This window comes from Catharus ustulatus, chromosome 3, assembly GCF_009819885.2.
Source record: "Catharus ustulatus isolate bCatUst1 chromosome 3, bCatUst1.pri.v2, whole genome shotgun sequence".
NCBI lineage: Eukaryota > Metazoa > Chordata > Aves > Passeriformes > Turdidae > Catharus > Catharus ustulatus.
This window is the reverse complement of record NC_046223.1, coordinates 48,590,583-48,616,282: the sequence shown is the minus strand read 5'-3', so window position 1 is coordinate 48,616,282 and position 25,700 is coordinate 48,590,583. Positions and strand designations below refer to the sequence as shown.

The 25,700-nt window shown below is 34.8% G+C and overlaps 1 protein-coding gene across 6 annotated transcripts in view; it reads left to right on the top strand.

The window, feature by feature from the left end:
* Positions 1 to 25,700, top strand: part of RGS7 (regulator of G protein signaling 7) — a 237,265-nt gene that overhangs the window by 84,046 nt on the left and 127,519 nt on the right. For all 6 annotated transcript variants that reach the window (XM_033056687.2, XM_033056688.2, XM_033056690.2 and 3 more), the window contains exon 3: positions 18,487 to 18,583. In XM_033056687.2, the coding sequence (XP_032912578.1) occupies positions 18,487 to 18,583 (97 nt within the window). The remainder of the gene's footprint in view (positions 1 to 18,486; positions 18,584 to 25,700) is intronic.

Genomic DNA, 25,700 nt, shown 5'->3' with positions numbered 1-25,700 from the left:
TATGTAACTACAAAATCAGAAATAATTGAGTTGGAATGGAGCTCAACCATCTGTCTACCAGTAGCTGTCTTAATTTCAAGATATTGCTTGGAAGATATTTCTGTGTAGTTTACAAAGAAATTATTATACTTGATTTGAGGATGTCAGTTGGTCTCTACCTGAAAAATTATTGACATGGGGGATACTTACCGTGTGGGAGCCTGGCAATGTCGCAATTTGAATTCTGGAGGACAGAAAGGAGTTCGGTTTGCTGTTACTTTGGATGAAAAGGGCTGAGACCTTAGCTGAATTCCGGGATGTATTACCAACAGCTAGAAGGCAGATAGGGCATGGAGAGTTTAAAAGGAAAGAAGAGTAGGTTACATTTAGAAAAGCAGAGAGGCACAGAGAGGGAAAAAAATTTGCTGAAGTTGATGCTCAGCCAGATAGTGGCACACTTTTGAATGGAACAATTGAGAAGACCAGCTGTAAATATTGGGGTTAAATTGCATTGTACAATTAAAAAGAAAAAGTCCTGCATGTGTGTAATAACAACTGTGAAACCTTGAATCAAAAAATTTGGAAGAATTATTACATGTTACGGTGGGAATTGATTATATCATTTAACTTCCTATCTGAGCAAGCATTCCTGTATTGCTATCACTCTTAGTTCAATTACATTTAATTGATTAAAAGTGTTTATGAACCAAAATTAAATCCAAAAAGGAATTTGCATACTATTAGGTGAGAGACTCTGCTGACAAGTACAAAAGAATTTATGAATTTTATAAGCCCTTAACTGCCTTGGGAATTATTCCTTATTATGACTGAAATAAAAATGAATTCCATGGTAACGTGTGCTGCAGTATAAGCAAATCATTTTTTAGTGGGTTGTATTTTGTTCTTTGCACTGTTATTTAACAATATCACTTGATCATATAGCTTACCTAATGAGGTGAACACTGAACCTCAAAATAAGAAGTTGGTTTTTTTAAACTGATAAGCTCCAAGTATAATATATGCACAAAAATCAACTGCGATATATGCAAAAAAAAGTAAACCTCAAACTTGGAGATTCAAAGCCAGGACAATCGGAAGAAGACTTGAGCAGTATTCTACTCAAGGATGTACAGAAAAGAGCTTCACTTTCTTTCAGCTTTAAGCAACAGTAAAGGAAATCTGTAGTGGTTGGAAATTAATAAAATATTAATAATGTAGATGGAGTTTATAGAAATCTAAAATAATTTTCAAATGGAGTCCTTTTTATTTGTGTGTGTGGCTTGAGGTAAGGATTATTGAATCAAAAAGTCTTTTTGGCACCGGAGGTGTTGCAGCTCATGTTAAAGATACCTTGTCCAGTAGAAATGGAAGAATGATGAAAAATATAAAATTTGAGATTTTTTTACATTTTATTTTATTCCATATCTTTTAAATTATGGCAGACTTTTTTAAAATTTGATTGTCTCAGTCTTCGCGGTCCATGTGCCCTAGGCCCAAAAATTAGATTGCTGCAATACATGGGATGATGGTTGTGAGTACTGACGGACACCACAAGAAGGAAAGATGTCTGGTTTGCTTGTAGTCTATCCTTGTGAAACATGGATTAAATGTATTGCTTTTGCTGCATTTATTTCACAACCTTTACCAAGTTACTAACAGCAGGGATGTATTGTCCTTTGTAGGTGAATGTGAGTGAGTTATGCCCCCACTACCTTGGGGCTGCACATGGAGCACAGACCTAATCCTGAGCTGGAAAAAGTTCTGTCTGCTTTGTCAAGTTCTTGCCTTTGTGTTCATGTGACTACTTGGCTGCTCATTACTGCAGAGCACAGGCAGAGCCTGCTTGCATTTCTGTGGAGAATTTTACCTAGGTGCGTCCTCTTTCTTCAGTGGTTTATATATAAAATACATATCTCATTTCTCCATAGAAGGTTACTCTGAGGAAAGAGGAAGTGCATGTTGTGAGGTGATCAGACTTGGTCACTGCTGCCAAGATTGTCCCCAATCAGTTTTTTCTTAAGAGGCTGTGAAGTTCAAAAGGGCACTTGTCCTTTTCAGGTTATTAATCATCTCTGTCAAGTTACCATCAAGTAACTTGATGGCCTCCAAAAACCTCCTGGGAACAACCAAGATCTCCAGCTCCTCCTGCTTGTTTCTCTTGTTGTTTGTGTTGGGATACAGATGCTTCATAGAGGCACCCTGTGCTAATTTCTTAGGAAAGGCAAGAGGGGCTTCCCCATAATGCTGTCCTGTAGGCACATCCTTACTTAGGTGGACACGCTTGAAGTGGGCTCATTTTAGTCCTGTGCTGCTGATTACGAGGACTGTTGTGTATGCTAAACCTCAGACAACTTTTGTTTTCCACTTCCTCACGTGATTGTTGATCATCCTTTTGCATCCCTGTTGGTCTTAGCTTATAGCAAAAAAGCTTTTGCCTCATTTAGTCAGAAATAACCTGAAATAATTATACTGCAGTGTCTGGAGAAAATACGGATTTGAAACAAAAATGTACTGTTTTAGAATTTTTTCAACATTAGTATTAAAAAATGGAATTACTGGATAAAGACTTAAATGATATATTTAAAAAATAAATAATATTACTTAAAGTAGCTTTTGAAGATCAATGGTTTGGTTCTCAAAGATTTTGATGGGATGGGCAAAGGGTGAACATATGATAAAGTTCTGAGATCTAAATATTGAAAACATGATTTTGTGTCTGTGCACTATGTATCAGCATGCACAGCTATGTAGGTTCTCTTCAAAAAGTGTTTCTGGTTTTTTTCATTGATTCATTTCATTATTACTTCATTTCATCATAAAACCACTACTCACTTTCTTCCTACCTCTTTTTCTTTCTTCTTCCATGTATGAACTGTTTTCAGTTGCATGCACAAAAGACATGATGTATATAACACTCTTCTGTCATGCATCATCCTAACTGAGTCATTAAATGTTAATAAGGCTCTCAAAAGCAGTCACACCCTGCCAAACTTTTTGCAGTGAAATTTTGAAGATACCAAGGATGAGAAAACATGGCCTGAATTTGAATTATGTTTTATGTTATGCATTTTTAATAACTGCAACTGAGGTTCTTGCAACAGCACTGAAAGCTGTGCTTTGCTCCCAGTATAGGTAACATAAAGATCATTTAAATGTTAAGAAATCTCTTGTATTGCAGAAGCTGGAACTGTCTAAATTGAAGTTGTGTCTCACAACTTATATAAGTACTCATTTCTTTCATAGCCTTAAACCTTTTACCTGATATAATTTAATTATTTTTGTTCATGTGACATGCAAAATATTAATTCTCTCATACTCTATTATTTTTGTCTGTCATTGATCAGTAGCATCACAAAAGGCTGCTGACAGGGCCCTTTAGGATCATCTAGTTAAAACTCTTAAAACTCCCCTGCATGAACATGGATGTCTTCCACTAGAACCTGTCTGCCTTTCACATCTTTCCCCTCTCTATTTGGTAATCTTGATCCTTCTTTTTCCGGTGCAGAGGTTTAACCCCTTCTTTCATGGACCACATTCCATAACTTCATTAATTCTTTTCCACACTTCACTTTTTCATCACTACATCTTCTCTAGATATAAATATTGATTATTTCTGCATAGTCAGAAAAGGGAATGATACATTTGTTTATACTTCTGCAAGTTAAATTTTAAAATTCTGGAGGAGTTAAATGTTTTAAATGCTGTTAAGTTTGTAATCAAAGCAACAAAACTACTGTGAATGTTTTAATTATATGAGCCTTGCTGTAATGTCTGAAGTTCTAAAATAAACATCATGTTAATCACTTATTAATTATATTAATCTGATTCTTAGTGCTGGAGTCATGGATTTGACAGCATCTGAGATGACATTAGGAGAGCATTAGTGAGGCTAAGAACTAATTATTGTTTTATGTATGTGCTTGGCAAGGATGCAAGGGAAAAGGCACAAAAGCAGTTTGGTACTCAGAGCAGCCCTCGGGGTACTAGATGTCCCAGTTGACTCCATGTGAACTGCAGAGGGACTGAGGTGGGGCCATCCTGGGACTGTGCCCTCACTCAGGATTTGGGGCAAGGCCAGAGAGAGCTCAGCCCTGGATTTCAAATGGATTTCAATAGATTTCAACAGTGTGTCCTACTAGTTTACCACTGTGAAGAAAACTTATTTTGGATATGAGTGAAGTGCTCTGGTGCAGTAGTCTTATAGGATTATTGGTTTGCCAGCAACAATATTGAGTAGTTACAAACAATGGGAATTACCATGTGTTTTTCTATATTTTGGCACCTGGTTTATCTTTTAATTTCTGTGTCTCTGAGGGCTATTAAAGGACATGCACTGTGCTGCTTTTGAGTTTGTGGTAAAAAATTGCAGTTTTACAATCTGGTTTGGAATACGTAGTGTTCGGAATAACCCAGGCCCTAAAGTAAAGTCTAGATTCCTCATTTTACTATGCATACTGTGGAACAAATTCTGATTTGCACTTTCCAGTTGGTTGTTGCAACTCCTTTAGGTGCTTTAGAGTACACAGTGGGGATGATCTCACAGCATAATAAGCCCAACTGACATAAAAAAAAGGAAACAAAGCAAACCATAACTGCCTCCTTTTTGGGTCACATTGATTTCATAATTATTCCTGATGAACTTTCTGTGTCTGGGGATTTCTTGTATGTATTTCATTTGGAAAGTACAGTTAAATGAGCAAGTGATTACTGTGTAGACTCATAAATATAACATGAATTTTAGAATTTTAAGTCTATGGCTTGATAAGAAATCTAAAACCAATACAATATTCCAACATCTCCAAGAAAGCCCTTTCCCATCATTTTTTTGAAGACATGCTTTTTTAAGGCAGTGGACTACTGCTTAGGAATCAATGTCAGACTTTCAGTGATATTATAGAACTAATTCCTAAAGCTAAGCCGAGGTTTAAGGGAGTTTACAAAGGTTAGCAAGGACAAAAACAAGGAATGGAAGCTGATCTCCTCCAGATTCCTGTTTTTTAAACCCAGCTGGAAATTAGGCACTATGCAGTCTCTTGCTCATCCCACACCTCTCTGCCCTTCACCATTGTGGAATGGGGAGGAAAACCAAAGTAAAACTTGTAGGTTGACATAAGAACAGTTTAATAATTGAAAAGAAAGTAAAATACAACAATAATGATAAATCATAATAATGGTGATAATAAAAAGGGAAGAACAACTGATGCACAATGCAATTGGTCATCACCTGCTGACTGATGCCAGATCCTCCTAGCTGGACCCAGATTGTCTGCATTTTCAGATAACTCCCCCAGTTTATACACCAGGCATGACCTTCTGTGGTTTGGAATATCTCTTTGGTCAGTTTGGGCCACCTGTTCCAACTGTGTTCCTTCCCAGTTTCTTTTGCTTGCCTCCTCACTGGCAAGGCACAAGACAAAAAAAAAAAAAAAAAAGTCCTTGACTTGGGATAAACATGACAGCAAAAAACCAAAATATCGGTGGGTTAACACCATTCTCATTCTGAATCCAAAACACAGCACTGTAATTGCTAGCGAGAAGGAATTAAGTCTACCTGGCTGAAACCAGGGTACTGATGCAAAAGTCTTCAGTTTGCATTAGGCTGCAAAGTATACAGTGGGCGTTAGTATGTTCAGGACTGTTCCTGCACCAAGTGTATCATGAATGTCTTGATACCTGACAATCTACACTGGATATGTAGCATTCAGAGATTAAATATTTTCATTGCTTTTACCCATTTATACCACCTTAGAAGTCACTGCTGCAGTCTAATCTCAGCAGGTTCACCCATAATTTAGAGAGTCTCCATCCCCTTTTGTCAGCATCTTTTAATATTAACTCTCAACTTGCAACAATAGTTCTTATGATAAGAGATCTATAAAATATTTGAGATAGTACTAGAAGCGTCATGGTCGCACTCTGGTGGAGATTGTTTTAGAGCGAGGAATGATTAAAGTGTAATGTCTCTTTTGTCAGAATTTGTCATTTTTGTCATAACAATCAGACCTGGGGGTCTTTCATGTTATAAGATTTCCCTAGACAGCACCTTTTTTTGATCTGTAAATAAATATTTCTTTTAAATAAGAATACAGTGCTGTTACCTAAGTGATCTATTCTGGATGCAGGATTTTGGCAGGTCTTGCCAAATGTTATGAGACAGTGAATTCTTTTGTAACTTCGTTTTTCAGTATCAGACTTCAAAGATCATATCTGTAAGTAGGAGTATGTATGAAAAAATAAATCCTGATAAAGGTGTGTATGATAACCATAAACTAAAATGCAAATTACACAGTTTCAAAGGAGATGAAAAGCTGATGAACATGCATCTTTCTTTGCCCTCCTTGTGATTCACCTTTCTGCTTTGTCTAACACATAAAAGCCTTTTAAAACTATTTCAGTGTACAAGTTATTCCTTATGTTTCTCTTGCAACATCATGTACAGCTACAGGATGTGCTAAGGTAATGATGGAACAAAGAGGCATACAGTAAACAAATATGTCTCTAAACATTATCCTTCAGAATAATGAACTTCTCAGCTAAGTTTAACATATGAAATGCATTCAAGACATCAACATCCAAGATGTTAAGTTAGTTGTAAGGGGGGACCATACAGAAATATAATTTTGTGGTTTTGTATATGGAATGCAGCATCTTTAATTTAATTTCTGGAACTTTATAAAGAATTTAGCTTTTGACAGATAAGGAGGACATGTGCTGTGAGAGTCATGAACTACTTAATATTTAGAAGCCCAGCACCCAGTGATGCTAATATTTATTCCCAAAATATCAAAGGAAATGCCTTTGCTGACTACAGTAGACTTTGATTCGTGTCTCTGAGAAGATATAGGGTGGGAAAAAATGTCAGGACTCCGTGGCTTTCTGGAACAGAAAAGAAACTCCAGTCTGTTTTAAAATCTGTGTGTATGCTTTAATTTTATTTAGCATTATAATGCTCCAGCACATCAAAAACTTTCTAAAGTTTTTCATTTAATGTTTGTTTCCTTAGTTGTCTTTCACATTTCTCAGCCACTGGAGGTTACAGTGACTTACCAAAGGTCAGTTGGTAGCAAAGTGTAGAAGAAAACCAAGGATTCTGATGTCCTCATTAAGTGACTCCAGTGCTAAATGCAACTTATTCTATTTTTTCAAAATGCCAGAGGAATCTTATTTGTGTGTAGGTATTTTGCTTTTCTTTGCCCTTATTTGAAACCATTCAAAAGAACAGAATTAGGGTTTTCTGTATTTGTACACAAAATCTGCAACTCTAATTTTTCCAGGTGAACACTAGTTGTCTAATGTATTACCTCAACCAAAAATATGAATCCATGGTTTCTGCTTGGAAGGTGTAGGTGCTTGCAGACTACCTCTATTATATTTTAATTTATTAGTGTGTCAATCTCTTTCAGTGTAATCGCTCTGTACAGGAAAATCTGGTTTCTTTTTAGTAAGAGTCTCATTTCTTCTAGCAATTTTTCATATCTAATATACTTGCAGTATGAGACAGGTCATTCTAAATGCTTCCTAACACAGATACAGGACGAACTGAAGTAGTGCTTCAGTTGTTAAACCTGACTACTTTCCATCCTTTCAAATGGTAAAACAAATAAACTCATGATGGAAAAAATATCTTTCAAAAGATTTGTGATTTTTCAAGTGAGAAATGGCTTTATTGCAATCAAGCTTTTCTGTTCTGAACAGAAATAACTTTCTATGAAAATTCTTCTCATTTATGTTACTAGTTTGATCTGACTGGGTCTGTTAGAGCGATTCTGAGTTTTCCAAGTATTCAAATTTTCTTACCCACCTACATATCAGTTGAGAGATTTGAGGTTGAGTTGAGAATGTCATGTTCACCTCTACAGCTGACAGAAAGGTGGGTATGGCATTCAAACTTCCAGTGAGCATTCTCTCACATATACTGCTCACTCCACCAAATAACTGGAATGAGTTTGTCCTTCTGGCAAAATAAAATTTGACCAAAAGATAGCGTTCCATAATTCTTTTCTGCAGTGTTTTGCCTATTTTTTTCAAGAGTAAAAAATAATTTCACAAATGAATTTGTGGGCTTTAATTCTGATTTATTTTGGTTTTATGATTTTATAATTTCAATTTGCTGAAATCATTTTTGTCTTTTGTTTCTTAAGTTACAGTGTGTCTGATTTTAATATTGTTCTACTGTCATTGCATACATATAGTAGTATGTGAATACCAAAACTTGTTTATAGCAGAAGAATATCTCCTTTCCCAATTGTGTATCAGGTAGAATAAAGAAACAGTTTTATAGCCATTATTCACAATTCTCAGAGTTCACATATTTCAAATCTGCTAATGACTGCTGCTCTACTTTCTTTTGTGGCACAAATATGATTTGACAATAAAGACATAAAATGTTTCTAATCAAAAGGAAAATGACTGCAAAGAAAAATAAAATGTAGACATTGTAAATGTCAAACTGCGAATAAATTGGACAAGAACAGAATATCCAGACCTGATTTGCTTTGAAGTGTCTAAATCAGGAGAATTCAAAGGCTCTGGTGTTTTGATGGCATGATAGCCTTTTCTGCTCGCTTTATTCCAAAGGAAATTAAAGTATGGTTGGCTTTTCTGGAAAAATATAACATGAATTCATAAGACAAATTCATGTTTTTTAAAACAGAGGAAAATGAAATAAGACAAAGGCACATAGTCCATTTTAAATTTCCTTAATACCTTCAGTCCAGTGGAGTGCTGGAGCTGATGCATTTGTTGCGTACAACTGAAAGGAAGTATCATAAAATATGTTCTGCTTTTCCTAATTATGCTGCAACCAGTCAAAATATAAACTGGGAAATGTCACATTGGAATGGGGTCCTATTTCACAAAGCAGTGGAACATAACACACTCACCACTGTGTCACCCACTGTCCTTTGATATGTCAGTTCACTGGTTTTTAATGAGTTAGGTATTTATTGCTTCCATTTTCTTAGAAAATTTCAGCCTTAATGTTTACAAACTGTTTCAGTGCTTTGACAACTGAGCCTTTACTGAAATTGCAAGGATCCTTGTAAAAATACAGCGATTTAGAGTGGGATTGAGAACAAACTATGTCCTTCTTCAATGGGTGGAGAAAGAAATAAAGTAAATTCAATTATAAACGATGAAGCCAAGAAGTCTTGGCTTGTGTGTTTGTAATGTAACTGTACAATGGAATTAGATGTGGCATTACTGCTCTTCAGCAGTGATTTCTTTTAAGAAAACTCCTGTAAAAGCCTGCTTTGATCAAAGAGTATGGCTAACTTAGCTTTCATTGGTAAATAAGGAACTTTCATTTCTGTTTTGCCCGTTCATTTGTGTAGAATCAAAAACCTGTATCAAAATTCTGACTAACTCTCTCCTTCCAAATAACTCCTAAAGGAAACAATGGACTACATTCTGTTAATCAAGTTATTTTTCTATGACTAAAGTAATTTTTAGAAGAATGCCAGGATTTTGTGAATGCCATATAAACATTTAGTCTGTTTCAGGAGAATAAGATTTTAAATTCATCTTAGAGTCTGGCTGATTCAGTTAGAATCCTATACTGCAATAATTCTGGAGATGCTGAGAAATTGCAAATAAAATAGTGGCAGTTTTGGCATTCTTTTCAAAATAGTATTCCTTATTTAAATTACATTTAAAAATTTTGTTTCATTGCAAATACTCATGCTTTTTAGGTGCGTTGCCACAATCAATTTAAAATACACTTTAAAACTGTAAAAACCAATGCAAGAAAGAACAATTTATTTTCACATAAATTCCACCCCAATGTTTTCATTTTGTAAATGTATGCAAAACTTATTTTTTATTGCACCTTGCTGAATAAGAAGACCTATGACCTATTTTTCTTAAATCTTCTAATGTCTTGATTGATGAAAAGCTTGACTAATTTGTGTAGTCAATAAAAGATGAAAAAATTTGCTTGACATGTAGAAATGCATAATTTTTGTCACTGCAGAGCAGGCTATTTGTATGAATTGCTTGTCCTATGTAAACCTGTAGTTTCACTACAATTCCTGAATTGCTATTAGCAAGAGCTATATCAAATAATTTTGCTTTTTAGCAAAAAAATTAGTACTAGAGTGTGTGTGATCTTCTCAAGAGGAGTGAAAAACTGGTCAAGCCTGGAGTAATGCTGGCTTGAAGGGGAGATGATGATAAGACTTTTAATAAGAGGGAAAATGTCCTGGTGTCATTGGTAGCCAAATTTTTATGGAAGAAAAGTTTAAATATTCTGGTTCATTTATTTAAGTACTCTTCTTGATATGTTTGGGGTTTTTTTGTGTAGGTTTTTTTTCTCTTTCTTTAATTACATAGGGAATGTACCATGATTGTGTTTTCTGTGGACTTTATCCCCTAATTATCTGTGTTGTTCACTTGGCAGGTCAATAGTTCAGTATTTCAGTTGTTTTCATTTGTTTTACATTGTTCTCTAAGTGAAAATGGGTGAATTCAACATGCTTTAAGAACTGACATAGCCAGAACATCCACAACTGTCTATTTTCTATCTATTCAGATTGAGTAAGAATAAAATATTTGTTTTGAAGTAAATTGTGTAACAGAGTGTGAACAGACTACTGTGAAACCAGTCCATCTGTCATATAATGCTACATTACTGTATCGCATCAGGAGACTGTTTTTTAAAATGCCAAATAGAATTGATACCGAAAGCTTTCCATACTGTAATACAATAAAGAACCCCTTTTCTTTACAAGAACATGATTTAAAAGTCACTTGTAAAAAATTATTTTTATGGTAGCAGTTTTACTTCTGTATTTAATGGAGTTTAATGACTCAGAGCAATTTCAAGGACCAAGAGACTAGTAATGAAGTTTTTATACAGTCTTTCTGTTCTCCAGATGCTGAAATATTAACAGATCATCAGCTAGTCTCCTTCAGTCTTCTCCCACCACAGGGCAGAGAGAAATGCATAAATCACCAAAATACTTATTATTGTTTACCCTAAAATATTATTTATGTCAATGTAATTTGAAACATTTCTTGTAAATACATTTTTTTTGCGCATTAGTATTTGAAGGATAATGATATTGTACTTGTTAAGAAAGGTTTTATCCTTGGTCAACAGTAGCTGCTTCTAACATGATCTACTGCTGTGATGTGGCTTTGTAATGTTTGGGATCATCAGAAAAGTGAGGAAGAGAGATTCCAACCAGAAAAATTTTGATTTAAAACCATTAGTAACAGATGACATAAAACAGATGAACCAATCTAGAAAAAAAAAATCTGTTTTTTCAGACTTTGGAATTAAATGACAATATTTTGGAGTAAATGTAAGTGTTCTCCAGAGGAACATCACTTTTTTGTTAGGTAGATGAATATATCATGACTCTTATAGCTAATATTTTTGTGGCTCTTTTTTGTGAAGGCAAAATATGCTATCGAGTACAATTCACTTTTGTATTTGAGTTACCAATATATATGCTAACTTATTTCATTATTTTCCATCTCCTACAAAAATGCCTCCATCTGTTTTCTTCTTTTAAATGCTAGCTTGTGTACTGACCAGAATCTGTCCTTTAATTGTATTTTTTTTCTTTGCTGTTGAATTTTGACATTTTACTTTTTTTCTTTTTTGGAAAAAAAATCAAACATTCTGACCACTTTTGTAATATTGTTTTGGAAGGTCCATTTGGGATCTCAGAGATCAGGTTTCTGTCAAGCTTCTCTCTTTCTGAAATGTACAGGGGACTTCATTTTTATTGTCAGGACCATCATATTACAAATGATCAGTACAACCCCGGAAACAGCTTGGCTTTGAAAGACTGTATTTTTAAAACTTTGTATTTTGCCTAGGAAATATTATTTCTATCTATGGTAGCAGAGTCTAGAAGTGCAATTCTTGGCCTGACAGATTAATAAAAATTATTCATAGGTTTAGCTGCTTTAAAAATGTGTATTTTATTCTGAATGAAGTATTTTTTCGAAAATCTCTCTATTAATAAAAACAGTCTTTCAAGACCTCCTTCATCAAGCTGTTTTCTTCTAAAGTGTCCAGTGATGCTTCTCTTTCCTCTGTCATGTCAAGCAAAGTTGGAATGTGATGGAAATAATTATTTTACTGAAAGCAGAAATGCAATTTCCAAAATTATCATTGACTTAGGTGGTTTTGAAATTTCACCATCTGGATGTGTTTTTTTAACTCCTTTGGGTATGCTTTTTCTGGTTTTGTTGTGCAACAATAACACTCAAGGTTTGAGAAATGTGTATTTTTAATTAATTCTCATTAATAGTTTTGAAGTTCCAAGAAAAACAGGTAAACAAAATGAAGTGCTTTTATTTTTCTATCTGGATTTTAAACCTGAGAACCATTTAGTAGTAATTTTTGCATCAGTTCATAGCCTTTTATATTTTCTGTATCTGATTCTGACATTGACTAAATATAGAAAATGCTTCTTGGCTAGGAAAGCCCAGAGTAAAAATAAATTCTGAAGTATTAATATTGCATATCTGAATTATTTTGCAAGTGGTTAATTTAAAAAATAGCCTATTTTCTTGCTTAAGATTTTTTTTGTTGTTTGCAATTGCATTTTTCAGAGGACTAGGGAGCTAGAACTGCCACTGCAATTTTTCTATTTTTCATAGACTTAGTATAGCAATTTCTAGAGCCTTTTCTTGATTTCATAGCTGAATCAGTATGATACATTCCTCCTAAGTTATATGATCTTTCTGTAGTGCCAGTTGAGTTGTTTTAAGCAACTACTTCAGTCTGCTCTTCAAAGTCCAGCTATATAGCATTGATACACATTCAGTGAACTGGGTGTATGTCTTATATATGCAGATATAGGATTCCTAGGTGAGATAAAAATTTAACTAAAAAAAGTGAGAGCAATAGCCCTTGTAGTGTTATAGGTTTGTTGACAGTGTTCCAACATGCTGAGTTCTCAAAAAAAATTACAGTGATACAAGTACACTTGCATATTTTTCTGAATTAAAATGCAGAGGAACGTTTTTTTTGGACGGGGAGTAAGTGGAATACAGTATTAAGTAAGTGTTTTCAGATCAACTTATCCAAAGAAATAACAGTGGGAAATAACTGTAGAATGATGGGGGAAATAGAAGGTTACTGGGAGATCTTTTGTTTGCCCAGTGAATGAAACAGAGAAAAGGAGTCATCAAAGCATGAGCTCAAGACTGGCAGTCCTTAGAAGAGAAGATAGTTATTTATTGGCATAAATTACTAACTACAGAATGTACTATATGGTGTCTTCAAGATTTTCCATTCAGTATTGTACAGTTTCTTGTGACAGGAATTACCCTTTATCAATCCTTACCTAGGGATCCTGACAGGTTTTTGCCACATGATTACAGGTTAATGACAGGCACTCAAAGTATGCTTTTAAGCTGTCCATCTTCCAAGAAGTATTATAACAGGTATTTGAAAAGCACAAGAACTACTTGTATGGTTTATATTAAACTACAAGAACCTTTTAAATTAAATGCTGGTTTTGATGAGTCAGCACTCTAGTTACATGAATAAGACAAGATCATACTTAAAATTATCATTCAAACCTACAGTTTTAAATCAGCAAAGTGTGCAGAGCCTATCTTATTGATGGAAGTTCAGTGATGAACATACAGAGTTGATATTAAGGAGAAGCTCAGTGGGACTGTTAATTTAATTAGGCCTCAAAAATAATTGCACAGAACTGGCATCAATTTTCAAATAAATTCAAAATAGCCTTAATTATTCTTAATAAATGACAAAGGTTTGCCCTGTGCTCATTTAATGTAAGAATAGGCTTAGACATACAGTACCACTCTTGTTTTACAACCAGTCTGAAACATTACCTGTTTGTTGAATCTGAAACAGTATGTATAATTAGGGAAAATAAATTTGAATCTTAATAGAAATTCACATTGACAACCTACAAATGAGAGTAATGACAGATAATGATTCAACACAGACCTTTGTGCTCTATGTGAAGCCAGAACATCTTTTGCTCTCCACAGGTATTCTGTTTAGGGAGGGAGTATGAACTATTTACTCACACCAATGTCTTCATATACAGAAGGGAAGAAACATGAGGCAGAGATGGAAAATTAGGCTCTTCAGAGTATCTCCAATGCATCTATTTAATATGATTGGAAACTTTTGTGTTGGTTTGTCGTTTGATTTTATGATGTTAAATAATTATTTCAGCAAATAGAAGCTCTGAAAAGAATGAGACCAGTCATCCTTGTATGCTTTTAATTAAGTTATTCTATAATTTAATGTTCATCAGAGAGTACCTAGGGCTGTTTCCTGTATTGGTAGACCAGAGGTGCAGTATTGCTCTCTTAGAAAACCTCCTGACTGACTGCTTTTATATCAGCAAGCTCAGAGAGTTCGTGCATGACTGTCATTAACAGTTTGGTTAATCTTGCATGCTTCAAGCTGACTTTCAGCACTGTATTTTAGTCAAAAGTCTAAATGTACTTTTCTGAACTTCTGAACATTTAAAACTTGGTTTTCATACCAAGTAGGAATAAAGAGTTGAAATATCCCAATTCTGCATTAAATGGAAAATACTAAAATCTTTGACATGAAGATACTAAACCATCTTGTTTCTATGCATTTGGTTTAGAAAAGGAGTTGCCAGCATTGTTAAACTGAGATGTTTTTTATTCCACTTTAATGACTTTGCCTTATAATCTGGGTAAAACTGAAGGTCTCCCTTTAACCTTCTGTCTCCACCTCCAAGGTTATTTCTTACTGATTTGATTTGGCAATCACTTTGCCCGTACCTGTGCTTCTCAGTGAAGCAGTAAGACACATTGTATCTGTCGCCTACCCTGCGAGTTTTGTTCAGCCCCTGTTGCTTAAAGTGCATCGCTGCACAGGGACAGGCAGAGGAAAACTTCCTGTAACCTTCTGGCCAGCTGCACACCTGACCTTGGACTCTGTAAAATGCTAAAGTGAAGAGGGCAGAAAATACCTAAAGAAGCATGTAGCATACTCTAAGAAATATACTGTGACTCTTTGTACTTTTTAACAAGTGCAACAAGTTTGGATAAGGTTTGTAGCTAGTTTCACTGGGCTATTCCACTCCTGCATTTGTGTAAAAGGCAAAAAAAGATTTTAGCAAAATGAAGCAAGCTGTAGTGTGGGTGGACCCCAGTACACTCAACTAAGAGCAATCCCTGTTCTGATGTGTGATAACTGAGTACAAAATTATGCTTATTTAATTCTGGTATTCCTGAGTATGGTCTTAATTCCCTGGCATTGAATTTTTTTTAAGGGACAGAAGTCATATTAAGACCTCTGTGTATATGTAAGTAGGCCAAGGTTTCAAGTTTTTACCATGTATCTCTTGAACTAGCTTAGTTCAAGATAATTAATTTTTCTAGTGTTCTTGTATGTAGTGATCATCTTCATGTGGAGTTGATTTAGGCTCAATTTTAATGGAAGAAAAAATATCTTGCCCTGCACTAACAAACGTTTTGTTTTTCACTTTTGTTGTGTTTGAATTCATGAAAAAAAGAAAATCCGAACCAAAAGAAGTTCTTAAGATGCTGAATTATGGTTCAAGTTGATAATTTTTGCAAGATGTGCAGATGAGCAGCAATGAAATTCTTAATTAGATTTGGAAGTTTAAAGATCAGGGTTTCCCCCCACAAGCCCCATGGCATGGCAGCACTGGGGAACCATAACAATTCTGCTCTTAGGAGCTGTATTCCTTTCACCTGGCTGTAAGTAGCTAAAGGATACCACCCCTGGTGTGTTGTCAAGACCTCCGCTGGTTCTGCTCCTGGGGTGAGCTGGGCATGCCTGCATGCCTGTCTCCCAGTGTGTTCAGAGCAGTCAGTTGTCATTGTTCAATGTTCATCCTGTATCCTTCTATTACAGGATATTGTTATCTGCTTTCTTTTTGCTTTAGAGAAAAAGCATTGTCACTGTTGTCATAGAGTTAGGCTTTGAAATAGATTTCACAGAGTCTTTATGTGTCAAGATGAAGGCTGCAAATTATCTTCACAAGGAGACAAGTGAAGTTTTAAATATTAATATTGCAAGTTTGTTCTGAGTTGCCTCTGCATCAGAAGTTTAGTGAGTTTTTTTCAGGGTTAGAACTACCTCATTGGTAAAAAAGGCACTTTCTAAGATGTTTATTTAGAAAGCCTTCTGTAGGATTTGTGCTTCACTGAAATGTCTTTCTAGCTATACTTTTTATACATTAAGTAGCCATACTTACGTAATGATGTATAATGATGACTGAAAAGCTAAAAGATATACTTATTCAACTTTCACTTCTCGAACATATTGACCTTCATTTGCAGAGTGATCGGGAGACAAATTATTTTTGGGCTTTTGGGTTTGAGTTACTTGAGAATGTTTAGGATTAAAAAGGACCCCACTGCATTATGAGGGCCAAACAGGTTTAGCCAGGTAATAGCATATGAATAGAAAAAAAAGTCTAATTCCGAGGTGAAATGATGAAACTTCTATTTTATTTTTGAGCATTGGGTCAGGTGACTCAATAATAAACAACAATACACCATTAAGGAAAATTGTTATATCAGGCAACAGCACGTGTTTCCCAGATTAGGCTTCTTGAGCGAAATTAGATTAAGATTTTCTTTCATCATTCTAATTAAACTATTCTGCCCTTTTCATTGTCTTAGGTCATTGTTGATGAATGACAGAGGAGTGTCTTGACTGCTGCTTCCCAAATATAATTAAGTTGATGGTTTTCAGTGGGAGAGTTTATATATTTGCTGAATTTAAAGCAGTTGAAACAGAAACAGCATATTTTGAAAGTTAAACTGTGCACCTGCATATGCTGTATTGGATAGGTTTGAATATTTTTGTTTCATTTAAATTTCCCTTAATTTTCTAGAGTTCTTATGTTTAAGATTTAAGATAACCGCAAACCACAAGTAACTTAGATTTTCATGCAAGAGGTCAATTGTACCTCATTAGTGGACTGCTGTTGTGCTGTGTGTTCAGAACATTCCTGCTCACTTAGGAGGCAATCTTTGCTCACTGAGTAGTCCAGGCAGTTCCCAATGTTGCTCTCTGGAGTGTGAGCTGCCTTTTGCACAGATAGAATTCACACCCAACACAGAGCAGTAATATAAGCTTGATATAAAAGGGAAGGTGTAATTTTGCAATGCAGACATCCTAGAGTTCACTTTGCTAATCAAAACCAGAGGACTCTCCTAGAGCTTCAGTCTCTCTCAGAGTTAGATTTTATGCTGTTTAGATTCAAACCTGGCCATGAAGAAAGTTTAGGAAAGCCTATGTAAATTTCAGTTAACAATTTTTTCCATGTACTCTCAAAAGTCTGGCTGCTGACAGAACTGGGCATTTGACATTTGCACTCCTGCGTCCTTGAGCAGGACTGCATCTCTGTACCTGTAATACTGGGTTTGTGGCCTGTGTTTGTAGTAATCCTTATTATATTGCAAATATACCTTTAACGTGTTGCCTTATGTATAAATTGTCTTCTATACTTTGTCCTAGTGTTCTTTCTGGGGATCTAGCAGAATTCTCACAATATTCTCACAAGCTTACTCTGCATATGTGGAATTTAGCACCAAACATGATCAGCAGAAATATTTACTTGAATCTGACTGAATTCTTATTCTTTAAAGGGCAAAATAAGGCAGTTCACCAACTGAATTTCGAAGGAGTAGACACCAACCCTCATTTACTATGTGGATAAATAAATGTAGGGACAGATGCCATTTCACAGATAATGGTTGACAAGTATAGATATACTTGACAGTTTCTTCAGAAATCTATTAATAGCCTTTTTTATTTAAATAATTAAATTCTGTGTCAGATGAATATTGGTTCTTCTGTTACATTTTCCAGATTGCTTAATTCGAGCAATAGACTGAGTTTTTCCACACCTTGCTAACAATATCTGCTTCTCATGTTTGCTTCTTGGTTTGGACAATGACACTGGATTTGTATTCCTTAGGTTGTTAATATGTGATTTATAAATACATGGAACGTGGGAACCACCAGACACTCTATGTATAAATAGCTTTTTCATGAGCAGTCAAGTTAAAAGATTTTTTTTTTTTTTTTTTTTCTGTATGGATATTTGTTCTTTTTTCTAAGTACACCACTGGTAACCCCAAATTCTGTTCACGTTCCTGGCTCTATACAGCTCCCTTATTGGGCCAGGTAAGGCACAGCTGCACCCAATGCTGATTTGCTATTTGCTAGTGTGGGACATCTGACTTTTGGGGAAAAAGGAACCTGACAGAATATTGTCCGTTATTCTGCTTCCACAAACTTTTAATGAAGTTTTTGGGAACCTATTAGGGATACAGAAGCGGCATACAAAATTTTTTTAAACTTTGATTAATAAAACAGCATAAAATGCTCTGTCACACAGAGTTTTTCATATGGAACATGTTGGTGATTTAAGTAAAAAGAAAGAACAGTTGTAATTAATTTTATCATAATTTCAGTGAACATTTTGAAACGTTAGATATTTGAAGAAAGAAATTATTTATTTCTCTATTTTTAATTTTTCTATTCAGATGGAAGATGTCATAGCCCGCATGCAAGATGAGAAAAATGGGATTCCCATTCGTACGGTGAAAAGTTTTCTTTCCAAGATTCCCAGTGTCTTTTCTGGTAAGAGTCAAAGTGAATTTCATACAATTTCAAAGTTTTCTCTGCCTTATGTAAGGGGATGCTCTAGTGAGAAACACTTTTATATAAGTACTGTTGAGAATTCACAGTCATCTGGTCTGGAGGAGACATTCTTTATCCTTTGAACAGTTTAATTATAGAAGTTTTTGATGTTTCTATCATATTGGAGTGGGTTTACACAGAACTGTTTTTGTCCTGAAAATCAGGTGAAAGGAATACTTAATTTACTACAAAAAGTTAATTTTCTCAAAATGGCAATATTTTTATGGCAGATCAGGTCCGTTTTTCAACCAGCTTCCAAAACAAGTACGAGTTTAGTGTATTGTACATGAAGATAAGAAATTTCATAGCAGCAGAACACAAGAAAAATCGTCACCACATTCCACACACCACAGGAGTGTATAAGGAGTGTATCCTTATACAAAAGTTATTTATACAAATTTCTTCTGTCCAGAACACCAAAAAGAATTCTGTATTTTAATTTTCAACCTTTGGAATGTTTTTGCGTGTGAATACTCCTGTCATAAAGAAGAATAGTCTTAAGAGTGAACAAAATTACTTCCTGATTTTAGAAAATAGATTTTAGATTTTAGAAACTTGCACAAAAAATAGCGTCTGGAGAATGGACCTTTATTTGCCGTGAGTTAGTGGCAAATTTAGTATGGCATCTTAATGAATAATTAATATTAATTGTTAATCTCTGCTTTAACTTATGTACTATGGGTATCAAAATAGACCAACCAAAATACTTTTTTCTAAGGATCGTGGTGACAATAATGCAAATACATTTTACAAAAACTCATAGTACTGTTAATACCCACAAAAGCATCAAACTAGATGCTCTTCAGTTAAAATATGTATACTTACATGCTCATAGATTTTTATACATGTGTGTGTTGTGTGTGCATGTGTGTGTGTGTCTGTGCATAAAGGATGTCTTGTACACAGCCATCTGTCCTGGATTATGCCCCATAAATACTAGAGCTTTGCAATTGTTTGGTTATTTTTTTTTACTGGGGAGAAGCAAAATGGATAACTACCACAGTGAAATCATGTTCCTTCAAGCACTTAGGAAAGACTCTACATGTCCTTTAAACAACTTGTAAAAGCCAAGGATGTCCATGTCTGTAGGAATAGGGTCTTTTATGATACACTTTTAATTATGTTGTTATATATGTGTTTTAAAAGTATTTTTATTTCATAATATTGCTTCTAAAAACAGAAAATGAGAAACTAGTCGAAAGAGCAGTCACTTTTTATTGCTGAATTACTGACCATCTCTAAAGATGACTGCTTTAGCAAAATTAGCCTGAGGAGTGGTATTTGAATTTAACAGAATGTTGTGATTGTAATAAATAGGACGATGTAATCATACTATCTCATTTACTGAGTCATTCCTGAAATGTTTTCACAAATATCAACAGAAAAATTTAAAATACAGATATTTCCCTATACACTATAAAGATTTTGTCTTCAGAAAAATATAATCCTAAATTAAAGATTATTCCACTTTGTGAAATTTTGAAAATATGAGGAATCATTTTGCTTTATGTTGTATAATTCCATAGATTCATAGAGGGCAAATAAAAATCTGAAACTTTTAAGATGATAAGGAAAAAAGTAGACAGGAGACTTTTCTCCTCCTATATGATTATGCATTTTGTTGAAAAAAAGAAAGACTTACATTGTTGTCTTCATGCTTTTGAAATGTTTTGAAGGCGTGAAGAAGATAATGTATATAGACATCTTGCTGGTTAGCAATAATAATTGCATGAAGGTTGTCATGTGCATTCTTTATAAATGTGGCTTAGAGTATTAGGAATAAAGAGGAGATTATTTTCCTGGTCCATGGTTCACCTTTAGACTGGCTGGAAATGATGAATTTAGGGAGTCTGACATATGAATCAGATTAGAAGGAGGTCTAAAATAAATTTTTTATTTTTACTAAGGAGGGATACAAGAAAATGCCAAAGCTTTGCTGTTCACTTTGAAGCAGAAAGAATCATTCAGAGTTTACTCACAAAGCAATAGCTGAGGGTTTGTTTTGGAAGTCTTTGTGAGGTGGTGTGGTGGTTTACCCAGTATTAGGGCTGAAAACTTCATAAGCTAATCAGAACATGAATATTTCATTACGAAGATGTAGTGATGTCTTGTGGTCCTTATGGAATATCAGTGTGATTCTTCATAGGACTTTAAAGTGTGCAACACTTGGGTGAGTTTGGTGATGAATAAAACCTGTGGAGAATGTGCCAATTGAGTGGTTTGTAAGCTTGAGTGTGGAACATGAGAATTTTTATTGAAGAAGTAGGGAGAACTATGAGAAATGTAAGTTCATCTAAAGAATACACACATAATTTTCAAGAGAAACATGCTCATACTAGTTATTACTGGGTATTTCTGATGCATGGCTCAATGATTTTGGAATGTAGTCACAGGTTGAACCAACAAAAATAGGAGAAGGAGATCAGTAGAAGAGTGTGTTTTTAACATCTCCTGTGTTACAGAGAAAATGAAAACATTAATTTACCTTTCACTGGAAAATACAATCCATGTGAAGTCTAGTTTTTTTCTCATCCTGTAGGTGAAGCTAATATAATATCTTTTCCATATAAACATGTTTGCCATTTTTTAGAAAGATTACTACCTTTATATCTAATTTTTGTTAAATATTTTCCCTGATCTCAGAAATTGTTTTTTTCTGTTTTACCTGTGAAATCATGAAAATAATGAGGTATTGCATTTTGATTAGCAAATATATTAATATAATTATTAATTACCAGTAGCAGTATGCTTGGTAAAAAATTAAAGAATTTATGTGTTTGAACATAAAAAAATCCAACTTAGGCAGTCTCAGTAGCCTGGACAGATGTAGTGAGTGACTCCAGAGGAAAGCAGTGTTATTATAGCAAATCATACTCACAAATCACAGGTGGGTGCAATGGTATTGCTTGTTATACAGAGGCAAAAAATGAGGAGCACTACAGTGAGAATTGTATGACTCAGGGGACTAATAACAGGAAAGAGAGTTCCATCTGTCATTAGTTTTGATCTTTTCCAGCGGAGTAATGAGTTGTTAGCGTCTGATGGCTTCTCAGTGCTGCATGTAAAATAAGTTGATGGTTTATCCACTTCACTACTGGAAGTTACTAACCTGAAACACAAAATGAAATAGAAAGCTCTGCTACTTGGTTTGACAAGAAGCAAAAACCACAAGGCATAACACTTTGTCACTTTGTTCATCCGGTACCTTTGGAACAAAGTAATGTTGCATTATAGGTAAATAAAAGGATTTTGAATTTATGTTTCTGAGAGATTTTCCAAAGTAAATTTTGGAGAATCAAGGATTCCCATGTCCCAAGTATTGAATTTTATAGACCTTTGTTTTCAACTCCATGTGTCTCCCATGCTGAGTTGATAACAGGTTCATACTTTCCTGATCTATCCATTCTTTCATCTCTCTTTTCTTGTATTGTCCAAAAGTATGATTTAATGGTAGAATCATTGCTGATTTCTTTATGCCGAATTACCCTCTTATTTGCAAACCAAGCCTTCAGTGTTAAAACTGCAAGCTCTCTGCCTTGATGAGGTTCCACTCTTAGTGAAATACCTTGATGAAAAGCTTGCTGTCAGTTAATGAAGGACAGAAACTGGATCATTCCCTTTCTTGTGCCATCTTGGATAGGAAGATTGGAGCAGGGACTTGCCACCTTTACAGTTTCATTTTTCAAAGCAGAATTTTGAGAACAAAAAGCTAATAAACCTCTATTCTCAAATGAATAGTTTGAAGTTACACCACCAGTCTCTTGCATTTGTCATTTTGTCAGAGTGATGGTTTGCATTCAAATGTTCATGATCATTTGGGAGTGGTTATGTTTTGTTCATGATTTTTAGAGTAATGAGTAGAAGAGATTGAACAAGTGTAGCCATAAGATTGGACACACAGTCATTTCCAAGTATTGACATAATGAAGTGATTATTGAGAGATGCTTTGTATGCTTTACAGAAAACCAGAGTGGGTATTTGAGTGCTGTCTGCGTCTCTTCACCTCCTGTTTCTGTTTGTTTGCCTGTCTTGGCCTAGTGACTGAGATGGTAGCTAAGGGTGATCTTAAGCTGCTTAAAACTTGACAGAACTTTTGCATCTTATGGAAAATCAGATTTGTGATAGCTTTGCCATTGGGAAGTGCAGAATGAGCAAGCTGTGGTGGGCTGGGATCAAATAGGATGAATATTCTTCAGAAAGAAATGAAGTCTTTCCACTATCCTTAATAATAGAATCATAGAATTGTTTGGGTTGGAAGGTATCTTAAATATTATCTAATTCCAGTCTCCCTGCTGTGGGCAGGGATATCACCTACTAGATGCAGTTGCCCAGGGCCCCATCAAGCCTGACCCTTGAACACTTCCAGGGATGGGGCAGACACAACTTATCTACGCAGCCTGTTCCAAGATGATTGTGCTCTCCATTTTCATTTTAAGGAATGTGTTAATATCAGATCTTTATTAAATTACTATTGAAATGAAAAGGTTTTTCAAAATGTGGAGTTATTTTAAACAGAACATCAAATACTAATTTAACTGTTATTGCTTCTCCCCAACCAAACAACATAACAAAAAATTTTATTCTTATGCTTACTTTTCGATTCAGTGGCAATTACCATTGGGAGCATTAGCAAAAAGAAGGAAAAGTAAACTAAAGAAAGTCCAAGGCAATTTTGCAAAATTGTCCTAGGAAGCTGAGCTATACCAAAAACCTATTGAAAAAGTCTTTTAAAGTAATCTATGTGCAAGAAAAAAAATCATCATAAATTTCCATTCCCTTAAAATATGACAATATTATTTTGACAGACATTTGCAAAAGAAATAGGTATAGAAGTCCTGCAATGATGGAAAAAAGAACACCTTAATAGCTATTCACTTGTTGTGAGATGGAAAATTGCTAGGAACGTTCATCTTTGAGGTTTGTCCACATGAAATGCATAGCATGAATTAGATGATCTCATTTCCTAAATGCATACTTCCTCCCAAATTCCTCTTTCCAGAGAATAAGCTCTGTGCCTTGTTGATCAGTGATAGAAATTTTTTGCTACCATTTCCTCCTATGTTGTTTCATAATGAAAATACTTCCCTCTCTTTGCTGCGCCTTCTTACTAATCTCCGTGTAAGGTTTTTGTCACTGTTTTAAATGGAACAGGATTGCAAATTTGAAGTGTGAGAACTCTTAAAAGGCATATGGGAAAGCCTACTGCATTCAATAAAGCCAAAAATGTACCTAGTTTACCACCCTTGACACTCAGTCTCTGGAGTGCAACATTCATGGAATATGTGGGGTGAAAAGGGAGCCCTGAATCAGCCTCATGTAAATCTGAAATTATCAGCAATTCCACAATCTATCACAGCTTCAATTTCAACAGTGTGCCATTTTTTCTGTTGTTAACACTGATAATAATTGCGTTTTGCTGGTTTTCCATTGGCAACAGTACAATTGGAATACTACTTTGAGAAAGTAGAGAAAACATCCAACACAGACATACAAACATAAGTATTATGCAAATTTATGCCATTTGTATTTGCCCATGGAGGCAGTGCATAATACATCAGCTTAACAGAAACCTTCTTAAGCTCATATAAGCAGTATCTGTAGTAGTGATAGCTTAACTAAAATCTATGCACAAAGCCCTGTAGGAAGGAAAGACTAGATTATATCTGAAGAAGAGTGAATGTATGGAAATATCTTCAGGAGTTCTGTGAAAAAAAGTTATCCTTCCTTGCTACCTCTTGGAAATCTCTTAAAAAGAAATGTTACTGAAGCTGCATAGTAATGATTAGAATTAGTGGAATAAGTATTAGTGAGAATTTGTCGGGGATGTGTATTTTAAGTAACTGTTTTAATTAGGAAGCAGAATTAAGTAAACTATTTAACTCCACCAGTTTAAGAAGTACTTCTATGACTGCAAAGCTGTTTAAATCACATTGGAATTTTTACACAAAGCAATTTAAGGGAGGCAGAAGTGCTTTTTCAAAACAAAGGGTTGGTACTGCATCTGCCATCATTAATTTCTGAGACAGGATGGAAATTTGCAGCTCATGTGAAAAATGGGGAGAGGAAGTGTGTGACTGAAGACAAATGAAATCCCATCATGAAGTCCTTTTTCAGCATTAGTAATGTTGCCACATTGTGAAATCTGTTTCATGGTACTCTTGTTCAGTAGTCTCTGAATACTCTTTCAGAAATGAACGTCCACTTGGACAGAAAGAAAAGAAAACCAATCTAGTTCCTTTAAGATCAGACCCTTGAGCCCAAAAAGTATCTGTTGTCTTGCCAATAATCAAAACTTTGCAATGGTACACGGGATTTGCAAATGTCAATTTGTAGAGTGCAGTGTAATTCTAAAGTGCAGTGTAATTCTAAAGCTGGGATATGTGTTAGCAGGTGTGGGTCCTGAATATATTGTCAATTAAAATGGAATAAAATAATTACAGGGAATTCCTGCATGCAACGATGTAGTTAAGCAGGTACTGTAATTGTTTTATAAACAGAGACAAAAATTATTGATGCAATTATATTTTTGAGTACACACTGAAAAATATCTAATTTTTAGATTTATGTGGCGTTGTACCCTATTGTCCAGTGGGGTGTTTTTGGTTGCATGATGATTATTAACTATAATTTAGCAAGCAATGTAGTCACGTGATAAGTATTGCTGGTACAGGCACAAATAACATTATTTACAGGCATCCTGCTTTTCTTTTTTAGGATGATACATATTGGAATAAGTTTGAAATAGTAGTCCCCTTTTTGCTTTAAATGATGTCTAACATTGACTCCTTTTGTGACTTTTCATGCAACTTAATTTCTTTCTACTTCAGTTTTACTGTTTTAGTACATAAGTTTCTATCTTACTGTCTTTAAATCTGTTGTTTTAAAGAAATTTGAAATATTTAAATAAACTTTATGCAAAAAGAAAGTGGTTCTGTATTTGCAGATTTCAATCTTCTATTTTTACAGGCACATACATATAGTTGGCCAGCAGTTAAAATAATCAAACTAAGTAAAATCATTCCCTAGAGAATATGCCCCTCAAGCAAGCAATCAAGTT